Source organism: Vipera berus (assembly GCF_964194415.1).
Source record: "Vipera berus genome assembly, chromosome: Z".
In the NCBI taxonomy this organism is placed as follows: Eukaryota; Metazoa; Chordata; class Lepidosauria; order Squamata; family Viperidae; genus Vipera; species Vipera berus.
Window position 1 is genome coordinate 75,596,583 of NC_138205.1, and position 23,321 is coordinate 75,619,903.

The 23,321-nt window shown below is 43.0% G+C and overlaps 1 protein-coding gene across 2 annotated transcripts in view; it reads right to left on the minus strand.

Annotated features, from left to right (window-relative positions):
• The window catches only part of GOLGA4 (golgin A4), a 104,655-nt gene that overhangs the window by 56,756 nt on the left and 24,578 nt on the right, over positions 1-23,321 (minus strand). For both annotated transcript variants that reach the window (XM_081344434.1, XM_081344433.1), the window contains exons 4-7: positions 11,407-11,505; positions 10,569-10,707; positions 7,619-7,806; positions 3,863-3,946 (exon numbers count right to left, since the gene is read on the minus strand). In XM_081344434.1, the coding sequence (XP_081200560.1) occupies positions 3,863-3,946; positions 7,619-7,806; positions 10,569-10,707; positions 11,407-11,505 (510 nt within the window). The remainder of the gene's footprint in view (positions 1-3,862; positions 3,947-7,618; positions 7,807-10,568; positions 10,708-11,406; positions 11,506-23,321) is intronic.

Here is a 23,321-nt window from a genome sequence, read left to right on the forward strand (position 1 = left end):
GCTTTCCCCCCCAATCGCTCACCCGTGCTTTCTCTCCCCATCGCTCACCCGTGCTTTCCCCCCCCATTGCTCACCCGTGCTTTCTCTCCCCATCGCTCACCCGTGCTTTCTCTCCCCATCGCTCACCCGTGCTTTCCCCCCCATCGCTCACCCGTGCTTTCTCTCCCCATCGCTCACCCGTGCTTTCCCCCCCATCGCTCACCCGTGCTTTCCCCCCCAATCGCTCACCCGTGCTTTCTCTCCCCATCGCTCACCCGTGCCGCCCCGAAAATGCCGCTGCCGCTCGCCCGCTTGCTCGCTTCCTCGCCCGGGGACCAGCACCAGCCAGCCAGCCCGCCGGCGAGAAGCCCGGCCCGGAGGTGAGGTGAGGGAGCGGAGTCGCTCACCCGTGCTTTCCCCCCCCATCGCTCACCCGTGCTTTCTCTCCCCATCGCTCACCCGTGCTTTCTCTCCCCATCGCTCACCCGTGCTTTCCCCCCCCATCGCTCACCCGTGCTTTCTCTCCCCATCGCTCACCCGTGCTTTCCCCCCCCATCGCTCACCCGTGCTTTCTCTCCCCATCGCTCACCCGTGCTTTCCCCCCCCATCGCTCACCCGTGCTTTCTCTCCCCATCGCTCACCCGTGCTTTCTCTCCCCATCGCTCACCCGTGCTTTCCCCCCCCATCGCTCACCCGTGCTTTCTCTCCCCATCGCTCACCCGTGCTTTCCCCCCCATCGCTCACCCGTGCTTTCTCTCCCCATCGCTCACCCGTGCTTTCCCCCCCCATCGCTCACCCGTGCTTTCTCTCCCCATCGCTCACCCGTGCTTTCCCCCCCCATCGCTCACCCGTGCTTTCTCTCCCCATTGCTCACCCGTGCTTTCCCCCCAATCGCTCACCCGTGCTTTCTCTCCCCATCGCTCACCCGTGCTTCCCCCCCCCATCGCTCACCCGTGCTTTCTCTCCCCATCGCTCACCCGTGCTTTCTCTCCCCATCGCTCACCCGTGCTTTCCCCCCCCATCGCTCACCCGTGCTTTCTCTCCCCATCGCTCACCCGTGCTTTCCCCCCCCATCGCTCACCCGTGCTTTCTCTCCCCATCGCTCACCCGTGCTTTCCCCCCCCATCGCTCACCCGTGCTTTCTCTCCCCATCGCTCACCCGTGCTTTCTCTCCCCATCGCTCACCCGTGCCGCCCCGAAAATGCCGCTGCCGCTCGCCCGCTTGCTCACTTCCTCGCCCGGGGACCAGCACCAGCCAGCCAGCCCGCCGGCGAGAAGCCCGGCCCGGAGGTGAGGTGAGGGAGCGGAGTCGCTCACCCGTGCTTTCCCCCCCCATCGCTCACCCGTGCTTTCTCTCCCCATCGCTCACCCGTGCTTTCTCTCCCCATCGCTCACCCGTGCTTTCTCTCCCCATTGCTCACCCGTGCTTTCTCTCCCCATCGCTCACCCGTGCTTTCTCTCCCCATCAAAGATCCTTGGAAGTAATGGTTGGAAAAGTTTGCAAGTCTTTGGGAAAGTTCAAGAAGTGAAAGGAATACCCTCCTCTTGAAAGACCAGATAAGGCAGACAGGGAGATGAAGAGTTCAACCGAGTTTCCTCTTTTGTTCAGGCATCTGCACCCGCTGCTTTTAAACTCGCCGGGCGCTGCAACGGCACCCGTTTTCCCCGGCGAGTTTTCCCTACCTGGCCCCTGCAGAATCGCGGCGGCGCCCCCGGAGAAGCCTACCCCGAGGCTGCAGCCGATTTTTCTTTCTCCAAGACTCTGCCGCCCAGAGCGTTGTTTCTCCCCCTCGTGCGTGCGTGGGATGAGGCGAGAAACCAACAGCCTGCGTCCGTCTCTCTTTATGTATATTTCTGTATATATCTTATCTCGGGATCTAGACCTTTCGAAGGAGAAGTGGCGGCTGGAGTTCGTGAGTTGCTGTGGGACCCAAGGGTTGGGGGAAGAGAGATGGGAGGGAAAAGGGGAGAAACCTGCCGCTGGCTAGTTCTTTGTCTGATCGGGGGAGCCTGAACAAAAGAGGAAACTCGGTTGAACTCTTCATCTCCCTGTCTGCCTTATCTGGCTTTTTGAAACGCACCACCGGCTGCTCCGTCCAGAAGCCCAGATTCGGGAGGGCTGCTTGGCTTCCACTTGAGCCCATCTATGTCCGCGGGCCCCCCCCCCACTACCCCTAGACCTCCGCCGCCGGCGGAGGCTGGATCCGCGCTCCGCAGCGGCAGGGCGCGGATCCAGCCGGCGGCAGAGGCTTGTGGAGCACGGATCCAGCCTCCGCCGGCATGCAGGCAAATCCTGCTAAAGGGCTTTCCCCCCCCCACTGGATCCGCGCTCCTTTCTGCAGCGGAAAGAAGCAGGCAGGCAAGGCACGGAGATCCGGAGACCTGCCGACGTTTGGGGAGGTTTGGGGAGGTGCCCAAACCTCCCCAATCATCAGCAGGTCTCCGGATCTCCGTGCCTTGCCTGCCTGCTTCTTTCTGCAGCGGAAATTAGCAGGCAGGCAAGGCACGGAGATCCGGAGACCTGCCGACGTTTGGGGAGGTTTGGGGAGGTGCCCAAACCTCCCCAATCATCAGCAGGTCTCCGGATCTCCGTGCCTTGCCTGCCTGCTTCTTTTTGCAGCGGAAATTAGCAGGCAGGCAAGGCACGGAGATCCGGAGACCTGCCGACGTTTGGGGAGGTTTGGGGAGGTGCCCAAACCTCCCCAATCATCAGCAGGTCTCCGGATCTCCGTGCCTTGCCTGCCTGCTTCTTTCTGCAGCGGAAATTAGCAGGCAGGCAAGGCACGGAGATCCGGAGACCTGCCGACGTTTGGGGAGGTTTGGGGAGGTGCCCAAACCTCCCCAATCATCAGCAGGTCTCCGGATCTCCGTGCCTTGCCTGCCTGCTTCTTTCTGCAGCGGAAAGAAGCAGGCAGGCAAGGCACGGAGATCCGGAGACCTGCCGACGTTTGGGGAGGTTTGGAGAGGTGCCCAAACCTCCCCAATCATCAGCAGGTCTCCGGATCTCCGTGCCTTGCCTGCCTGCTTCTTTCTGCAGCGGAAATTAGCAGGCAGGCAAGGCACGGAGATCCGGAGACGTGCTGACGTTTGGGGAGGTTTGGGGAGGTGCGCGCGCACCTCCCCAAATCTCCCCAAACTTCGGCAGGTCTCCGGACGGCGGCGGCTTGGGAGAGGTGCGCGCGATCCTGGAAGCACCGAAGCCTCGGCCGCGCGCAAGTCCTCGGTAAGCTCCGGGCGGTCACTTGCTTCCGTCTCCTGAGGGAAGGGGGGGCGACTGGAGCGGGCGTGTTTCCTCGCCTGCTGGGCGCCGCGATTTGCCCGGGGAACGCGCGGGCCCCGAATGGCAGCGTGGAGCGAGGAAGCGGACAGCCAGGGCTTCCCCGAGAGCCGCGGCCACACAGGGTATTCCTGTGTATTCAGGCTTGCAAAATGGCGGATCGAGCCTCTGCTGGCGGCGGAGGCTTGCAGAACGGCGGATCGGCTTATATTCGAGTCACGAACTTTTTCCAGTTTTTGGGGGTGAAAATGGGGGTCTCGGCTTATACTCGAGTCGGCTTATACTCAAGTATATACGGTACTACTTTGCTGCTTAAATCACCAACTTTTATGGTTGCATCAAAATGAAGTGCTGAGAAAAAAATTAGCATTTATTACACAAATAAAATCTAAAGAAACAAAAAGCCAAGGAAAGGAAACTGAAGTTACTGAAAGAAATATGAACAAACATTGCTAAGTCTATGCTAACCCAAAAGAGGTCAGAGAGAATGAAAAAGAGAAATATTGTTTCAATAATAGTTATGATAATTATATAAATTTTCATTTTTATTACTAGAATTGGCATCACTAAGAAATCATGGCACTTCAAAAATTTTATATTGCTTACTTTATCTTGCTCTAACTGTTCTATCAAGTTTTTGCTTTCACGTAGCTGAGTAATGAACTTGGTCTTTTCAGCCATGTGACAATCCTAAGACACAGAAACAAAATAAGCTTTAGAAAACTCAAAACAAGTAATTTTCTTGCATTCTTCTATTTGACTATTTTTTTAAAATGTAGAGTCCACTTCTTCCTTAAAATTTATCTTCTAAGTGCTTCAAATTTCCTCTAGCATTAGAAGATTAGGATGAACTTTCCAACTTACATAATAAATATTGATTAACAGTCATTGAAATATACCACATTAAATGTTCAGTTAAAAAGTTGATGCATGGAATAAAAGTGTTTGGCATGTTATTGGTGAAAAAAAAATGGAGACTGATAGACTCCCCAAATTATGCCTACTAGAGCAAATAAAACTACAATCACAAATCTCTTGGATCACTAAACTAACAAATTTTGTAAGAAGCTGTGGCCTTCCTGTTTCTTGCGTAACAGGAGAACAATCTAAAAAAAGAGTTGCCCAAAGAATTAAGGATATAGAAGCACAAACTGATATAGCTATCCTTAGTAAGGTGGGTAACTTGAAATGGCTGAGTAAATACAAATGTACTTTTCAAGTGGACAGTTATTTGAAGTTACAACTCCCAAAACATCTTAGGGAGATATTTACGAGAGTGAGATTCGAACAGCTTGACACAATGGTCAGATATGGGAGATTTCATGCTATACCGTACAATGAGCGTCTCTGCATTTGCGGAGCGGCAGAGGTAGAGGACCTGGCTCACATCCTATTTGACTGTTGTCTGTATAAGAGGGTGAGAGACAGGTATCTTGGTCTATATACCAAACGAATGACCCATTGGGATCCCCATATCAAAATAACTTATCTTATGTCCGGTCAGAACTTGAAAATAACATTTAACGTAGCACAGTATTTAAACAAAATGATCCAGTTAAGATCTGCATATGTGGGACTGATTGGGGTAGATTGTAAGGGCGACTCCGAAATATAATGTTATATTTTATCTATATCTTAAATTTGTATTTTATTACTATTTCATCTTAAATTGTATCTTATTTAATTCCATTTTAAATTGTATTTTATCAAATTCCATTTTGGATTGCTTTTATCAAGTTTTGGTGATGGGTTGTTGCTGGAACTTTGCACTTTGATATGGCCCAAGGGCTAATCAATAAAGTTGTTGTGAAAAAAAATACTATATTTTATAATTTAATGGATTTAAAATTATAATTAACCCAAGAAAAATATCATTTAACATGAACTGCATACCTATATATCTTTTAGCATATGATGGATGAAAAAATAAATTTGTAACTTCGGCTAAACCCAAGACATATGGCAACACTGATTCATACGATATAGTAATATCATTATATATTATAGGCTCTCTTGTACAGAGGTTTTTTCAGTATTTTAACTTTGTACTGAAAGACATTTTTTCAAATACTGATGTTCCTTTGAAATATATATTGATAATTTAAAACAGAGCAACAATGGAAGTAGGAACTGAATGCAAACAAACCCTACACTCACTAGCACTAATGCTGTTGCCTAGTTGAAATATCTGCAAGGAAAATACCACACTCAGAAAACACCTAAGAACTCCACAGCAAAACCCTGACCTACAAATATTCTCTTCTACTGGATGTTCTATTTTTGTTTAATTTTATCTGCAAGCTAAATAGAGTCCTTAGGGAATCAGTCTTGAAACTGAAATAATAAATGAAATATGTCCAAACTTTTTGTGTTCTTTTCCCCTTTATACATACATATGCATATAACATAAATAATAAACCAATTAAAATAGACTCTGTAAATGACTTGGTAGGATTTGTTTATCCTAATTTTTTAAAAAACAGCATTACTAAAATCTACTTGTAAGCTTACTCTGATATTAACATCTAGTTTCCTTATACAGTTGCCAGAAAAAATATGTGAACCCTTTGGGATTACGTGGCTTTGCATGAATTGGCCATAAAATGCGCTCTAAACGTCATGTAAGTCAAAACAATAGAAAAACACAGTCTGCTTAAAATAATACTACACAAACATTAGCTGTTGTCATGTTTTAATTGAACATAAGATGGAAACATTCACAGTGCAGGGTGGAAAAAGTATGTGAACCTTTGGACTTAATAACTGGTTGACCCTCCTTTGGCAGCAATAACCTCAACCAAACGTTTCCTGTAGTTGCAGATCAGACCTGCACAACGATCTGGAGTAATTTTGGACCACTCCTCTTCACAAAACTGTTTCAGTGTAGCAATATTCTTGGGATGTCTGGTGTGAATCGCTCTCTTAAGGTCATGCCACAGCATTTCAATCAGATTGAGGTCAGAACTCTGACTGGGCCACTCCAGAAGGCGTATTCTGTTCTGTTGAAGCCACTGTTTTGTTAAATTACTTGTATGCTTTGGGTCATTGTCCTGTTGCATCACCCATCCGCTGCGGAGCTTCAGTTGGCGGACAGATGGTCGTACGTTTTCCTGCAAAATGTCCTACTAAACTCTGGAATTCATTTTCCCATCAATGACAACAATCCGTCCAGGCCCTGAGGCAGCAAAGCAGCCCCAAACCATGATGCTCCCTCCGCCATGTTTTACAGTGGGGATGAGGTTTTGATGTTGGTGTGCTGTGCCTTTTTTTCTCCACACATAGTGTTGTGTGTTTTTCCCAAACAACTCAATTTTGGTTTCATCTGTATATTTTGCCAGTAGTGCTGTGGAACATCCAGGTGCTCTTTTGCAAACTTCAAACGTGCTGCAATATTTTTTTTGGACAGCAATGGCTTCCTCCGTGGTGTCTTCCCATGTACTCCATTCTTGTTTAATGTTTTCCTTGTTGTAGATGTGTCAACAAAAATGTTAGCAAAAATGTTGTAGATGTGTCAACAAAAATGTTAGTTACAGATTTCTGTAGGTCTTTAGCTGACACTCTAGGATTCTTCTTTACCTCATTAAGCATTATGCGCTGTGCTCTTGCAGTCAATTTTACAGGACGACCACGCCTAGGGAGAGTAGCAACAGTGCTAAACTTTCTCCATTTGTAGACAGTCTGTCTTACCGTGGACACATGAACATCAAGGCTTTTTGGAGATACTTTTGTAACCCTTTCCAGCTTCATGCAAGTCAACAATTCTTGATCGTAGGTCTTCTGAGAGCTCTTTTCTGCGAGGCATGGTTCACATCAGACATTGCTTCTTGAGACCAATAAACCCAAAACAGTTGTGTGTTTTTAAAGGGCAGGACAGCTGTCAGCAACACATCCAATATCATCACACTGATTGGAGTCAAGGTTGGCTCACTCCTGGCTCCAATTAGCTCTTGGAGAAGTCATTAGGCTAGGGGTTGACATACTTTTTCCACCCTGCACTGTGAATGTTTCCATCTTATGTTCAATTAAAACATGACAACAGCCAATGTTTGTGTAGTATTATTTTAAGCAGACTGTGTTTTTCTATTGTTGTGACTTACATGACGTTTAGAGCGCATTTTATGGCCAATTCATGCAAAACTCCACGTAATCCCAAAGGGTTCACATACTTTTTCTTGCAACTGTAAGCATTATCAAGTATAATAGAATTTATATCTTTTAGCATATTGCATTTTTATTATTTAGAATTTGTTTTGTCTTGATGTTTAATCAAAATGGACTATAATGTCTAACATCTTTTGCTATATAAACTATGTAATTAGTGGTAAAAATTAATATCATGAGAAGCCTTTATTTTACCAGTACCTTTATTTTCTCTAGCTCCTGAAGCCTCTCATATAGTTGTTCCTGCAGCACTTCTTTCTCATTGGTCAGCTGTGCTAAGCGCTCCTTCTGAGTATTAATTCTTTCTTTACATTGATGAAGCAAGTTTTCTTGATGTTTTACTCGCTGAGTTAGTGTTTCTATTGTTTTATCAGCATTCTCATTACCAACTATGAACAGCAAAAAAATTATGCTCGGTTTTCATTTGACATTTCACAGGTACCGTAATCTGGAAGTCTGCACAGAGCTGCCACTGCTACTCTATATGGGAACTCTTCCCATAGTTCCTGCTACTTATGGATTTAAGGTTGTCCTTCTATTCAACATCTGTTCCATATTTAAAGTTACTTGGCTCCAATACAGTTGCTCAATTAGTTAAATCATTTTTGATTTAGATCTTCAGAATGATAGGGCAAATCTCATTTCCAGGAACTCTTTCACAGCCCTGTTGGAATCCCACATACTTCCAAACATCACTTCTATTATATACAGAAGAACACTGATCCTACGAAGTTTTAATTCATTACCATTAACCCGACAAGAGGGAAGGTTTAACAATATCCTATACTCAGGACAATCTTGCATCTAATCAGGATTCACTAGAGTCAGCCACTTTATTCTCTGCTTTATGATAAATGCTTCTTATTGACAGCACTGGCTGAACAGAAATTGAAATTATTCATATCTTACTTTCATATTTTCTATTGAAAATTTCCAATAACGTTTCCAAGCTCTGCTCAATCACTACTGACATTTGGAGTTTAGCTTTTACTTTAGTGCAAGGGTAGGCAATTAATTCTCTCAAGGGGCTATATGAGAAGCTGGACTGAACCAATATCCTCAAATTCCATCACCTCAACTCAGGCTGCTCCAGGCAAGGAGCAAGTACTGCATAAGAACAGAAAAATGCTCTCTTTCCTCACCCTCCCAGTCATCAGCTGACTGAAGGAAGCATGGTGACTGCCTAGAGCCATACCTAACTCTGCTTCTTCTCTTGCCCCCTGCAGCATGCTTATTTATAGTGGATTTCTAATTTCCAATTTACCTCACAAAGTTAAAAAGGTAAAGGTAAAGGTTCCCCCGCACATGCGTGCTAGTCGTTTCCGACTCTAGGGGCCGGTGCTCATCTCTGTTTCAAAGCCGAAGAGCCAGCGGTTGTCCGAGGACGTCTCCGTGGTCATGTGGCTGGCATGACTAGACGCCAAAGGCGCACGGAACACTGTTACCTTCCCAACGTAGTGGTCCCTATTTTTCTACTTGCATTTTTACATGCTTTCGAACTGCTAGGTGGGCAGAAGCTGGGACGAGTAACAGGTGCTCACAAAGTTAGATATATCCAAAAGGCCAAATATGGCCCAGGGGCCATAAAATGCCCAGGTCTGTTTTAGAGTCTTACGCATAATATTAACTATGTTAGAACTTTTATCCAATGTTCCTTCATTATTATTTAATGTCCGTTACATTTTGGTTTTATTTGTATTACTATTTTTATTATTACTATTTTTAAAATTACTGTTGCTTTGCTTCACTTCTGGGTTTTTGTAAATCAGTAAATTAAATTCATAGCATGAAATTCTGGATTAATATTTATCAGTCTCATTATCATTAATTTATTTATTTACTGTATTATTTATGCCAAGGATGGCATGGTGACTCAGTGGTTAAAACGCTGGGTTTGTCAGCTGTAAAATTGGCAGCCTAGGTTCGAGACCTAAGCTCCATGCAACAGGGTGAGCTCCCATTCTTGCCACAGCTCCTGCCCACCTACCAATTTGAAAGCATGGAAATGTGCGTAAAGAGGTACAATTCATTGGGAAGGATGCTGGCTACATGACTGCGGAAATGTTTTTGGACAGCGCTGGCTCAATGGCCTTGAAATGGATATGAGCATTGCCCCCTACTGGCAATAATGCTTAATGGAATAAAATCCACAAGGACTCCTTTACATTTACCTTATTATCTATGCCAATCTGTAATCTTGAAAACTCATTTTGTGTCTCATTACGTAACACAATATAAAACAATTAAAAGCAGTTAATAAAAGTTAGGAGCATCCACAAAATCATTGTTTAAAACTATGGCAGTGCCTGAAACAGTTTTCATGATTATATTATTCAACAAGAAAATAATTATAATTGGGCCTGTTAAATTTCTTTGAGACAAGCATCTTAAAAACTTATAATTTTTGAATGAAAATATTATTTAATTGTCCCCCAGCATTATCAGAATTGGACATATTCTACTCTTTATATATTGACCTGAGGATTAAAAAGGATTTTTAAGTATTTTACTTTTAAATGATGCATAACTTCTAAGAACCTTAATTAAATTTATCATAGAAGGGGGACAGCCTGAGTGAAAAGCAGTTGACATCATTGTTTTCATTTTTATATTTATCTTAGCCCAGATATTCCAAAAAGAATCACCAAGTTAATTTCTTAGGATTTCTAAATAAATGTAACATTTTACCACATTTTCCAATTTCTTTCCCCATTTTATTGCTTCTTGCCTTCTATTTTTTTCCTTTTCTAGCAAACAAAATATAAAAGCAGGAGTAAAAAAACCCAAGAAAGTTCAAAAGGCAAACAAAGGAGTAACAAAAGCAAAAAAATGAAAAAAGAAAATGTGGTAATATACTCTACTATAATTTCAAACTTATATTATTAATTTCTTCCAATAATCAGTTCTCTAGTTTGTGCGCAACAAATTCACCCTCCCCAAGTAGAATTTTTCTCAAGCCAACAGCATCCATGGGAACTGGGAAGTGAAAATTCTTGCTGATATACTATGAAATACTTTTAAAAAAACTTAACTAATACTGCTAAAATAATTTGAAAATTGTAATCAGGCAGCCCTATGTATCAGAACTCTGAAAATTTCCCACTATTTCTTTAACATTTAGTTTGTTTTCTTTTTTAAGGTAAGAACTTACCAGGACCCACTGACTGCAAAGTATTTTCCGTATTCTGATCTTTTACCGGACTCTGAACTTGTGACTGAGTTTGAACATTTGGATTCGGTAGTTCAATGTTTGTCTCATTACTATGTAATCGTTGCTTCAGTAATGATACCTAGATGAGTCAAATGATGATCCATTCAACAGATTTGTCCACACAGTCTTAAAAATCAAGACATAATTTAATGGAAGAAGTATATGTGTATGTGTATATGTATGTATATGTGTATGTATACATATACATATATACATATATTAAATTTGGATTGCTAACAAAGAATTAAAGGGAGACTGTATATGTGTGTGTGTGTACATAAACACACATACATATACACATAGATATATAGAGAGATAGAGATAGAGATAGAGATAGAGATATGTGATGTCACATGACAGCTTTAACTTAAAACTTAAGTTTAATTTAAAACAGCAAGTATAACAGTTCTGGTCACTGTGGTAAACAAATCATACGAAATTGTTAGGGAAGATATTACATAATTACTTCATTAATGTTTCTTGTCAGAAATTCTCAATGAAGTTTGCAAATAATGACCATGTGACCATAGGATGTTGCAACCATCATAAAAGCAAGCCAGTTGCCGAAATTGGGAACAAATCACCATGGGGATGCTGCAACAGTTGTAAATTCAAGGATTGTCAATAATTCTTCTTGTTCTGCAATATTGCAATTGAATGCTCATTAAACAAGGATTCTCTATAAATATCTTAATGATAAGCACAGCATTTAGTAGAAAAAATAGTTGATATTCTTCAAAGATGTTTTGGAAACTTCTCTTTTAAATCAAACAGTTACCTGTGTCTGCAGGACGCTGATAATTTGGTCCTTTTCCTCTAAGGATGCAGCAAATTCTTCTTCAAGATGCCTCTTTGTTTTCTTATCCATTTTAACTTCCTATCATAATATTTTGTCAGAAATATAAAACAACTGAATTAGCTTTAAAGCATGTGTTTGTGTGCATATTCTATAGAAATCCAAATTTAGCTATTAAGCTAAAATTAGCTAATTTTCATGCTACCAATATTCCTTTTCTTACTCTTATATCTTTAAATCCTTTTCTACAACAGTTAAGGTATAGTACTATTCTTTTAATTTTTCCCCTTTCCTGCGTGGATCTTATTCTATTTTACATCACACCATCTTAACAACCTTACGATATTAAGGAAGTAAGAGACTACACTTTCAGTCTTTCTCAGTATATTATTACATTTCAAAGAGCAAAGCCAATCAGAGATTTATCAAGATGAAAAGCTTACAGAAGGGTACAAGTTTAAAAAAGGCAATCACCCAAAGTTTTTTAATGGAAACATAAAGAAAATATAGTTAGAAAAACAGGAAAAAATACACAATGAATCTGTAGTGCAGACATGTAAAACTCGCGATGTCATGCAACGTATCCGGATGGTTTTGCTAATGCCGGCAATGGGGTGGGTGCGGCTTCTGGATGACGCATCCGGCCCACGGGCCAGCAGTTTGACACCCCTGCATGTAGTGTCTATAATCCTAGCTTCTTCAGAAGCTTATCAGAAGTATCCTAATTAGAAGACTAATAACAATAGACAAATTGTGTAGTGCATGTTTCAGAGTACAAATTGAAAATTCACATAAAAGTATTAGTGCCCTCATCTACCTCAATTTTCATAACCACCAAAACTTATAGTTAACCATACCAACAAAAACATTGCTTCAAATAAAATATAACAGTTTAATAATAATAATTGGGAAGAGAGCAATAGACAGTAATGCCATATCTACAAAGAAGCTGAAGAAGCAGTAGACCACCTACTTAGCTGCTGTAAAAGTTTGCACAAACTGACTACAAACAATGACATAATAATGGTGCATTGGAATATTTCAAGAAAAAACAATTGTCTGCAAGCAAGAACTAGTGGGACCACAACACAGAGTCATAGACAAAGTAATCTAACATGCTCTGGGACTTTAGAATTCAAACACAACCATCTACCATACAACATCCCATACTTAATCGTTGTAAATAAGACAGACAAAAAAGTCTGAATAGTGGACATTGCAGGATCTTGAGACAGCAGAACAGAAGAGAAAGACTTGGAGAGAAATTACAAAATATGCAGATAGAAGTAGAATGACTGTGGCAAAAAAAGCAAATAGTAATAGGCACCTTGGGTGCAGTTCCAAAATATTTGCAGCACAACTTGAATATCATCAGCATTGATAAAAATCATCTGTCAATTGCAAAAGGCAGGCTTACTTGAAACAGCTTACATCCAGCAACAATACCTTTAATGTTATTAAATAACATCTGTCCATCTCAGGTCCTTGATAGGTGAAGAAAATGCCAAATCCAGTCTAAATATTTGGCTGACTGTCAGGAATTATGATGTATGAAATATATACGCTGCCTGATTTCCAGGGTTTGTGTCAAATTATGAAAAACTTGTAATACCAAAGTTAAGGAGAGAATAAAGCATTTCATTTCAAGAAACCTGAAATAATCTCTCATCTATGTCACAGGAGGGTAGGTAAGTAAATAGATATCACAATATCTGAAACATGCAGCAATTTCTTAAACAATGATGACATATTAAAGAAAATTGGCTTAAAAATAAAAATGTTAGCAAATATAGAATTGAGGAACTAGAAAGTAGGCTTAGTTAAGGAACAGCAATCAGCCTTCCATTATCCAATCATCTTCCTTTGTACAAACTATTTTAAATCTAGTCTCATCATTATAAAATCCTGGCCATATATTATCCCACATTCATATTGTAAACTTCAATCAAATCTTTTGATCCAATTCTGAAAATACCAAGGGTAAAAATGTGTTACATTTTATTGTGTTTTCAGTATTATTCTCTTAATCTACCTTAGATCTTTAGAAGCAACTTAATTACACAGTCATCCTATGAGGATATTATCTAAAACTATGTATCTAAAATGTCTTTTGTAATAATTCTTAATTTTATTTGCTTTTATTTGCTTTGTTATTTTATAATTGATGATGTTAATGTTTTTAATGTTTTACACTGGACATGAGTTGGGCAGCAAATTTCATAATAAATAAATATATAAATACGGGATAAGCATTGTATTAGGACACTCATTCTGCAACTGTTCAAAGTTATGACAGCACTAAATAAGGGGGACTTATAATCGGACATAAACATGTGGTCATTGCAGCATCCCCACAGTTATATGATTATAATACAGGTAGTCAGGTGCCTGGATTGGGAATATAATACTGCAGCAAGTTGCAGTCATTTGTGACTTTCCACAAACAAAGTCAACGAGGAAGTCAACAGAAAAACTCGCAAGTTCATTCTGCTGCTTATTTTCCTGATGAGTCCCATTATGAAGTACAAGATCATAGAGATCCCAGCACTCTCCCCATCTGCCCACACTCCATAATGATCCACACTACTCTGCTGGCCCACTTGCCCCCATTCTATTACTCCAGATCTCACCCCATTGTACTTGCCCAGAGCCCCCAACAAGCTAGAGCAAGGATCCCCAACCCCCAGTCCAGGGACCAGTACCAGGCCGCAGCATGCCAGCAACTGGGCCATACAAACAAGCAAAGCCCCATCTGCAGTTGTAGACAGCATATAAAACCATGCCCCTCCAGTCTGTGGAAAAGCTTCTCTCCATGTAATCAGTCCCTGGTGCCCAAAAGGTTGGAGACCTCTGAGCTAGAGAATGTAAGAATATGAATTTTAATCCTGCCTTAGACTTACAGAGGCAAAGGCAACCCGCTTCTGAAAATCCTTGCCAAGAAAATTGTGGGGTTAGGATTAGGCCATATAATGGCTTTAAAAAGAATGTGAATAGAGCCTATTAATTCTCGGTTATTTTCTGGAAAAATCTACATGCATAACTAGAATTAAGAGTTACCTCCCACAGCTCAACAATTCTGCAAAATGCCCTATCCTGACTGGTGCAATACTCTCTGAAACAAAGTAAATTGATATTTTAAAAACCTAACACTTATTTCTGCTGTTTACTGAAGCCCCACATCCCACAACATATGAAACAGAATTTCCTGTGAAAATCTTTCACTCGATTTAGGAAAATTAAAAAGAACAATGATTTGCAGATCACACTCTAACTTCAGATATTTTTACTAGAGAACAACTTAGTTCATTGTAAAATTCAAATCAATGAGTGAAATTATATATTTTCTCACCCAGGCACCCTCCACCCCAACAGAGAGAGAAGGAGGGAGAGGGCGGGAGACAGAGAGGACAAACACAAGACCATTTGGAATATTCTATTAGAATATTCTGCATCCTTAAAACTAGACCCTAATGATCTGTCTCACAGAATAAAAATTGGGACTTTAAAACAAGTTTATTTTTCTATCATTTTTTACCCGAAGTGTAAAAAAATGTTACTTGTTAGTCTGTACTTATTAGGATATTTTTTAAAAAATATTTTAAACATTTTGATATAAATCAGTGGAAGCAAAAAGTTAGTAATATTTTGCAGCTTGACTGAAAAACCTGGGCCCAGCAAAGAAGCAATATAGGTAGTCCTCAGTTTATAACCACAACTGGGATAAGAATTCCCATTGTTGAGCAAGGTGGTGATTAAGTCATTTATTTATTTATTTATTTATTTATTAGTTTTTATAAACCGCCCTTCTCCCGAGGGACTCGGGGCGGTGTACAGAGGAAGGAAGGTATACAGATCGAACAATAAAAATAATAAGAAACACTAATGAACACAAACTGGGACCCCAATTAACGCTATCATGCCAGGCCAGCCTGCTGAAACAGGAAAGTTTTTAAGTCGCGACGGAAGGTACGGAGGTCAGGGGCCATCCGGATTTCTGTTGGTAAGGTGTTCCAGAGGGCTGGCGCACCCACTGAGAATGCCCTCCCCCTGGGGGCCACCAGCCGACATTCCTTGAGCGGTGGCACCCTGAGGAGGCCCTCTCTGTGGGAGCGCACAGGACGGTGGGGTGCTGACATCGGCAGAAGGTGCTCCCGAAGGTAGTCCGGACCCATGCCATGTAGGGCTTTGTAAGTCATCGTTAGCACCTTGAACTTCACACGGAAGGCAGCCGGAAGCCAGTGCAGCGCACGGAGGAGAGGTGTGATATGGGAGTATCGGGAGGCTCCCAAGAGTGTCCGTGCCGCCGCACTTTGCACCAGTTGAAGCTTCCGAGTGGATCTCAAGGGCAGCCCCATGTAGAGAGCGTTACAATAGTCTAGGCGAGATGTCACAAGGGCATGGGTGACTGTACGTAAGGAATCCAGGTCCAGATAAGGCCGTAGTTGGCGAATTAGTCGAACCCGGGAGAAGGCCCCCTTGGTCACAGCTCCAATGTGGTCTTCCAGGGAGAGCTGCGAGTCTAGGAGGACACCCAGGTTGCGGGCCCTATCAACAGGGGGAAGTAACTTGTCCCCAATGTTAAGCAGTGGGACGTTCTGAATCTCCTGGTTTCCCGGTACGTACAGCCATTCAGTCTTGTCCGGGTTCAGTTGAAGCCTGTTTCTCCCCATCCATTCCCGGACCGCTTTCAGGCAGCGGGACATCACGTCTAGGGCATCACTGATATTGTTTGGAGTTGAGATAAAAAGCTGGGTGTCATCAGCATACTGATGGTACCCTACTCCAAAACTGCGAATGATCTCACCCAGCGGTTTCATGTAGATGTTGAACAGGAGAGGCGAGAGGACCGACCCCTGAGGGACTCCGCAAGCGAGAGGCCTCGGGGTCGACCTCTGTCCCCCTGTCAGCACCGACTGCGAGCGACCCTGGAGAAAGGAGGAGAACCAACGCAGAACCGTGCCTCCCACTCCCAGTCCCCTGAGGCGTCGCAGCAAGATACCATGGTCGATGGTATCGAAAGCCGCCGAGAGGTCTAATAAGACTAGGACAGAGGAATGGCCCCTGTCCCGGGCTCTCCAGAGATCATTCATCAGAGCGACCAATGCCGTCTCCGTGCTGTAGCCCGGCCTGAAACCCGATTGGTACGGGTCTAGATAAACCGCTCAATTTTACAATTTTTTTTGACACAGCTGTTAAGCACTTAACACAGCAATTGTTGAGTAAATCAGGAAGTCCTTAAGCAAATCCAGGTTCCCTCATTGACTCAGATTGTTGAAAGCTGGCTGGAAGGTCTCAAATAATAATCATATGACCCCTGAATGTTGCAATCTTTGTAAATACATGTTGGCTGCCAAACACCCAATTTTTAACCATGTGAGTTGTAAGTGTGAGTCTGATTGTAACTTTTTCCACTGCTGATGTAACTTTGAACAGATGCTAAACAGACAGATGTAAGTTAAGGACTACCTGTAATAAAGGATTAATTTCAAACTAAGCTATTTAAAATACTATTAGTTTCTCAACATGTATTTAACTGACTCTCTCTCATTCCCTTCATAACCCTTCCTACCTCCAGCAAACAGCAACAGGATGAAAAATTATTTTTGTTTCATTGGTTAATACATTATCCAGTTGTCTATGCTTGGATATTTTTGAAAGGAATTATATAATCAAACCCATGGTTCTGCTTTTTACAACACAAACACTTTGATCAATCTTCTTTGTATCATTAGATATTCCAGTATTTAAATCTTGTAAAATAAAAAAAAGAATATTCACTTGCTTTCTAAAAGCACAGCTTTCATGTGACTTTTTTTTATAATCTCATTCTGACTTATAGCAGATTTAATGAATTGTTTAACAATAGTGATTCAAATAGCAAAATAACCTCATCTAGATACCAGTTTTTATTTTTTTTACTAACTACCGTATATACTTGTGTATAAGCCGAATTTTTCAGCCCACTTTTTGGGCTGAAAAATTCCACTTCGGCTTATATTCCAGTCAACAAAAAAACTTACCGAGGACTTGTGCGCGGCCGAGGCTTTGGTGCTTCCGGGATCGCGCGCACCTCTCCCAAGCCACCGCCGTCCGAGACCTGCCGAAGTTTGGGGAGGTTTGGGGAGGTGCGCGCGCACCTCCCCAAACCTCCCCAAACGTCGGCAGGTCTCCGTTCCTCCGCGCCCTGCCTGCCTGCTTCTTTCCGCAGCGGAAAGAAGCAGGCAGGCAGGGCGCGAAGGAACGGAGACCTGCCGACGTTTGGGGAGGTTTGGGCGCCTCCCCAAACCTCCCCAAACGTCGGCAGGTCTCCGTTCCTCCTGCCGACGTTTGGGGAGGTTTGGGCGTCTCCCCAAACCTCCCCAGGTCTCCGTTCCTCCGCGCAGACCTGCCGACGTTTGGGGAGGTTTGGGCGCCTCCCCAAACGTCGGCAGGTCTCCGTTCCTCCTGCCGACGTTTGGGGAGGTTTGGGCACCTCCCCAAACCTCCTCAGGTCTCCGTTCCTCCGCGCAGACCTGCCGACATTTGGGGAGGTTTGGGCGCCTCCCCAAACCTCCCCAGGTCTCCGTTCCTCCGCGCAGACCTGCCGACGTTTGGGGAGGTTTGGGCGCCTCCCCAAACCTCCCCAGGTCTCCGTTCCTCCTGCCGACGTTTGGGGAGGTTTGGGCGCCTCCCCAAACCTCCCCAGGTCTCCGTTCCTCCGCGCAGACCTGCTGACGTTTGGGGAGGTTTGGGCGCCTCCCCAAACCTCCCCAAACGTCGGCAGGTCTCCGTTCCTCCTGCCGACGTTTGGGGAGGTTTGGGCACCTCCCCAGGTCTCCGTTCCTCCGCGCAGACCTGCCGACGTTTGGGGAGGTTTGGGCGCCTCCCCAAACCTCGGCAGGTCTCCGTTCCTCCGCGCAGACCTGCCAACGTTTGGGGAGGTTTGGGCGCCTCCCCAAACCTCCCCAGGTCTCCGTTCCTCCTGCCGACATTTGGGGAGGTTTGGACGCCTCCCCAAACCTCCCCAGGTCTCCGTTCCTCCGCGCAGACCTGCCCACGTTTGGGGAGGTTTAGGGAGGCGCCCAAACCTCCCCAAATGTCGGCAGGAGGAACGGAGACCTGGGGAGGTTTGGGGAGGCGCCCAAACCTCCCCAAACGTCGGCAGGTCTGCGCGGAGGAACGGAGACCTGGGGAGGTTTGGGGAGGCGCCCAAACCTCCCCAAACGTCGGCAGGTCTGCGCGGAGGAACGGAGACCTGGGGAGGTTTGGGGAGGCGCCCAAACCTCCCCAAACGTCGGCAGGAGGAACGGAGACCTGGGGAGGTTTGGGGAGGCGCCCAAACCTCCCCAAACGTCGGCAGGTCTGCGCGGAGGAACGGAGACCTGGGGAGGTTTGGGGAGGTGCCCAAACCTCCCCAAACGTCGGCAGGAGGAACGGAGACCTGCCGACGTTTGGGGAGGTTTGGGGAGGCGCCCAAACCTCCCCAAACGTCGGCAGGTCTGCGCGGAGGAACGGAGACCTGCCGACGTTTGGGGAGGTTTGGGGAGGTGCGCGCGCACCTCCCCAAACCTCCCCAAACGTCGGCAGGTCTCCGGACGGCGGTGGCTTGGGAGAGGTGCGCGCGATCCTGGAAGCACCGAAGCCTCGGCCGCGCACAAGTCCTCGGTAAGCTCCGGGCGGTCACTTGCTTCGCGTCTCCTGAGGGAAGGGGGGGCGACTGGAGCGGGCGTGTTTCCTCGCCTGCTGGGCGCCGCGATTTGCCCGGGGAACGCGCGGGCCCCGAATGGCAGCGTGGAGCGAGGAAGCGGACAGCCAGGGCTTCCCCGAGAGCCCCGGCCACACAGGGTATTCCTGTGTATTCAGGCTTGCAAAATGGCGGATCGAGCCTCTGCTGGCGGCAGAGGCTTGCAGAGCGCGGATCCAGCCTCCGCCGGTGGCGGAGGCTTGCAGAACGGCGGATCGGCTTATACTCGAGTCAACAACTTTTCCCAGTTTTTGGGGGTGAAATTGGGGGTCTCGGCTTATACTCGAGTCGGCTTATACTCAAGTATATACGGTAATTGATTATGAAATTAATATGGAAACAATACTAAATATTATTGGGTCGTTTGTTTTTGTTATGATGTTTCTCTTATCAATTTTTGCATAAAAATATACAGCACATTTTTCACAGTACTGTAACATGTCAAATAGGTGCTTAACAATAATTTTTAAAATAAACAGTTTTCAGTTCAGCATGCTATCATGGTAAAGATTAGCCCATTACTTCTCATGATGAATGACTATAACCATCCAGCAATACAAAAGTAAAACCAATAAACTGAATATGCATTATTTCCTTTGATCCTAGTAAAATCATTATTGAGCTTTATTTAGCTTAGTCAATCTTGCATAAGAAACCTCTCCAAGAAAGTGCAAACAAAAAATAGAATTATGACTTATAAAACAGAATTCTACTTGCCCTTATTACTCAGAGATTTCTACTGAAGAATATTCCTGACCAACAACTTTATGCTAAGAGTTCTAATTATGCAAGAGATATATAAAATAAGTCAATTGGTAAATATATTCTGAATTATTTTTGGCAGAGTTTATTTTTTAAAATAAATATAGGGGTGGGAAATGTGAGAAAATCCGTCCCAAGAGAATAAAATGTGAAGGAAAACCTAAACTTGATCTATCAATAAAATCTAACTTATCAATCTAGATGATAGATAGAAATCACCAAAGCCTGGGAAAATCAAAACATGAGCAATGAAATAGAAATGGAAAGTTTCTTTTATTTGCGCTTTTAAAAGATAAGTAGAAGAGGCTCCATTTTCTTATCCTTTTTCAAGAGAGAAAGAAGAGCATCTTTTGCATAGCTAAATGTCTATGGAGATTCTTAAATCATCCAGGTCATGGTGGTCCCCAAAGTGCCTTTTCAAGAGGCAACTGGACTTTCTTATTTTTCTTTGAAAACATTTTGCTTCTCATCCAAGAAGCTTCTTCAAAGAAAAACAAGAAAGCCCAGTTGCCTCTTGAAAAAGCACCTTTGGGACAACCATGAACTGGATGACTGAGAATCTCTATAGACAAGAGCATCTTTTCCTCAGCTATCTCAAAGCCAAACTAAGTATGTCCCAACCCAGACCAAAATTGAAGCATTAATAAATACAGAACTGGATAAACAGAATTTATTTATTTGAATTTATTATAGCTGCACATCTAACATAAAAACTATTTCAGAATTAGATTTTGATTTTTTTTTATAGAAAGTAATTTGAATTGTGGTACCTTTTTTAATGTTGTTTTGCCTTTCTTACATCTTTATCTCCTTTTTCATTGCTCTTTAGAGATAATACATAATAATTCCTTATTTATTATTATTTATTTATACTTTATATTTGAATTTATTTATATCATACTTTTATACATTTTATATATATACACTTTGTAAGAGAATCAGACAGGAAATTTAGCCTTTATCACATGCTAACTATCAAATGTGAAGGCAGGAGGTTTGCCATTTTACTGAATAAGCTAACTAAAGAAGGATTTTTCTCCCAAAATAAAATGACTGGGTATTATGAGTGTGAAAGGGGTCATGGAAATGGGCTTAGGGATTCCTACTTGAGGAAGCCAAGGTACCACCCTAGCAAAACCCAGACATGTGCAAACTCATGTGTCCCATATAGAAGGCACAATGTAAGACATATGACCACAACTGAGCCCAAAATTTCTGTTATTAAGTGAAACAGTTAAGTGAATTTTGTCCCATTTTACAACCTTTCTTGCTAGAATTTTTAAGTGAATAACTGTAGTTGTTAATAACACACTTTTTAAGTGAATCTGGTATCCCCACTGACTTTGCTTGTCAGAAAATCACAAAACATGATCACGTGACTCCAGGACACTGCAACCGTCATAAATATGAATCAAATGCCAAGCATCTGAATTTTGATCACATGACCACAGGGATGCAGCAACAGGTCATAAGTGTAAAAACAGTCATAAGTTACTTTTACAGTGCCATTGTAACTTCAAATGGTCACTAAATGAACTACTGTAAGTCAAGGACTACTGTAATCATTATCCAATTTTCCTCCTTTCCGAAAAAAGAGACTAATTCTCATGGTCTTAAGGGTGAAAACAGAGAGCATTGTTAAACAGCAGAACTGTATTTTTTAACCATCTATTTAGTGGTCTATAACTGCACAAATTCTGCTCTAGAATAAAGGAGAAAATTTTCTTTTCTTTATAGGATCTCAGATTGAAGAATCCTTACAAGCAGTCCTCAAATTTTTATCACAGTTGGAATTGGAATTCCAGTCATCAAACAATATAGTCATTAATCAACTCATCATGACCACATCATATGATCATTTTTACCAGTTCGTTAAGTGATTCACCAGCATTCCTCATTGACTTTGCTTGTCAACTTGAAGGTTGCAAATCACAATCACATGATCACAGAATGTTGCACTACTGTGAAGTGAGCCAGTTGCTAAGTGCCCAAATCACAATTACATAACCATATGAGTGATGCAAAGTTGGAACTTTGAGGACAGGTCATAAATCACTTTTTCAGCACTGTTCTAACTTCAAACCATCTTTAATCAAATTGATCATGTTGATAAGTACCTGTTTTTCTGTATAAAATTATGTATGAGGCACTGATACCATATCTGCTGAACCCTAATTTTTAATTTGTATTTCTTATCTAACAAATTTTTGATAAAAGTGGCACAACAACCAGAACAATAATTAATTATTAAACTATTTAAAATGCTTTCCTCAAAATCAATATTTATCCTTTTGTTAGGTGTAATCCAGGAAACCTTAAGTACCTAATTCACCAAGTTATTTTAGTACACATTCTTAACTGTCAGCATTTCCCTCTCCAGCACCCTAAACTTTGTTCCATTCCACATAACAGATGCAATAACCATTCCTTGCGAAGTCTGTCCACTTTTCAAGGTAACTCTTATGCTTCAATTTCAACATCAGAATGTGGGCCAATTGTCAGGTAAGGAAAATAAAAATCCTGTTTATTCAGGGAGTATTTTGAAGATGTCTGAACTAAGTATTCTTTAGAAGGGAACCAAAATAGAGATTCTTTTAAGGGATTTTGAAGAAATGATTCCATTGAAGAAACCCAAAATTGAAGCTTCTGAGTAAAAGATCATTACTAAGCTGCAAATAATAACTGAAATTTATGCTGTTTTTCTCTGAATATCATAGAATTAATGTATTTTAATACATACTAAATATTTAATTATCAACATCAATTTACTTCTGAAATTAAATATTATAATGATTAAGAACTACATATATGTTCACATGTCAGTCCTAGAGGAGATCAACCCTGACTGCTCTTTAGAAGGCCAGATCCTGAAGCTAAAACTCAAATACTTTGGCCACCTAATGAGAAGGAAGGACTCACTGGAGAAAAGCCTAATGCTGGGAAAGATTGAGGGCAAGAGAAGAAGGGGACAACAGAGAATGAGGTGGGTGGATGGAGTCACTGAACCAGTAGGCGTGAGCTTAAATGGACTCCAGAAGATGGTAGAGGACAGGAAGGCCTGGAGGAACACTGTCCATAGGGTCGTGATGGGTCGGACACGACTTCGCAGCTAACAACAAAAAATATGTTCACATGGCTGGATGGAGGGAGGGATGTATATTTAGACTAATGTAAATTCTGGAATTTTTAACTATAAAAATTACATATCCTAGGACAGACATGTCAAACACAAGGCCCGGGAGCCGGAGCCGGCCCGCGAAGCTATCCTGGAAACAGTGAGGGAACGGCCCCCACTGCCTTGGCCCAGAGACCCTCCTTCTGCCAGAGACCCTCAGATCTGTCCCACTCCTGCCCAGGCCCTCATAGGCACCCTTGATGCGAACGATGTAGAGCTGGCCATGCCCACCCAGTA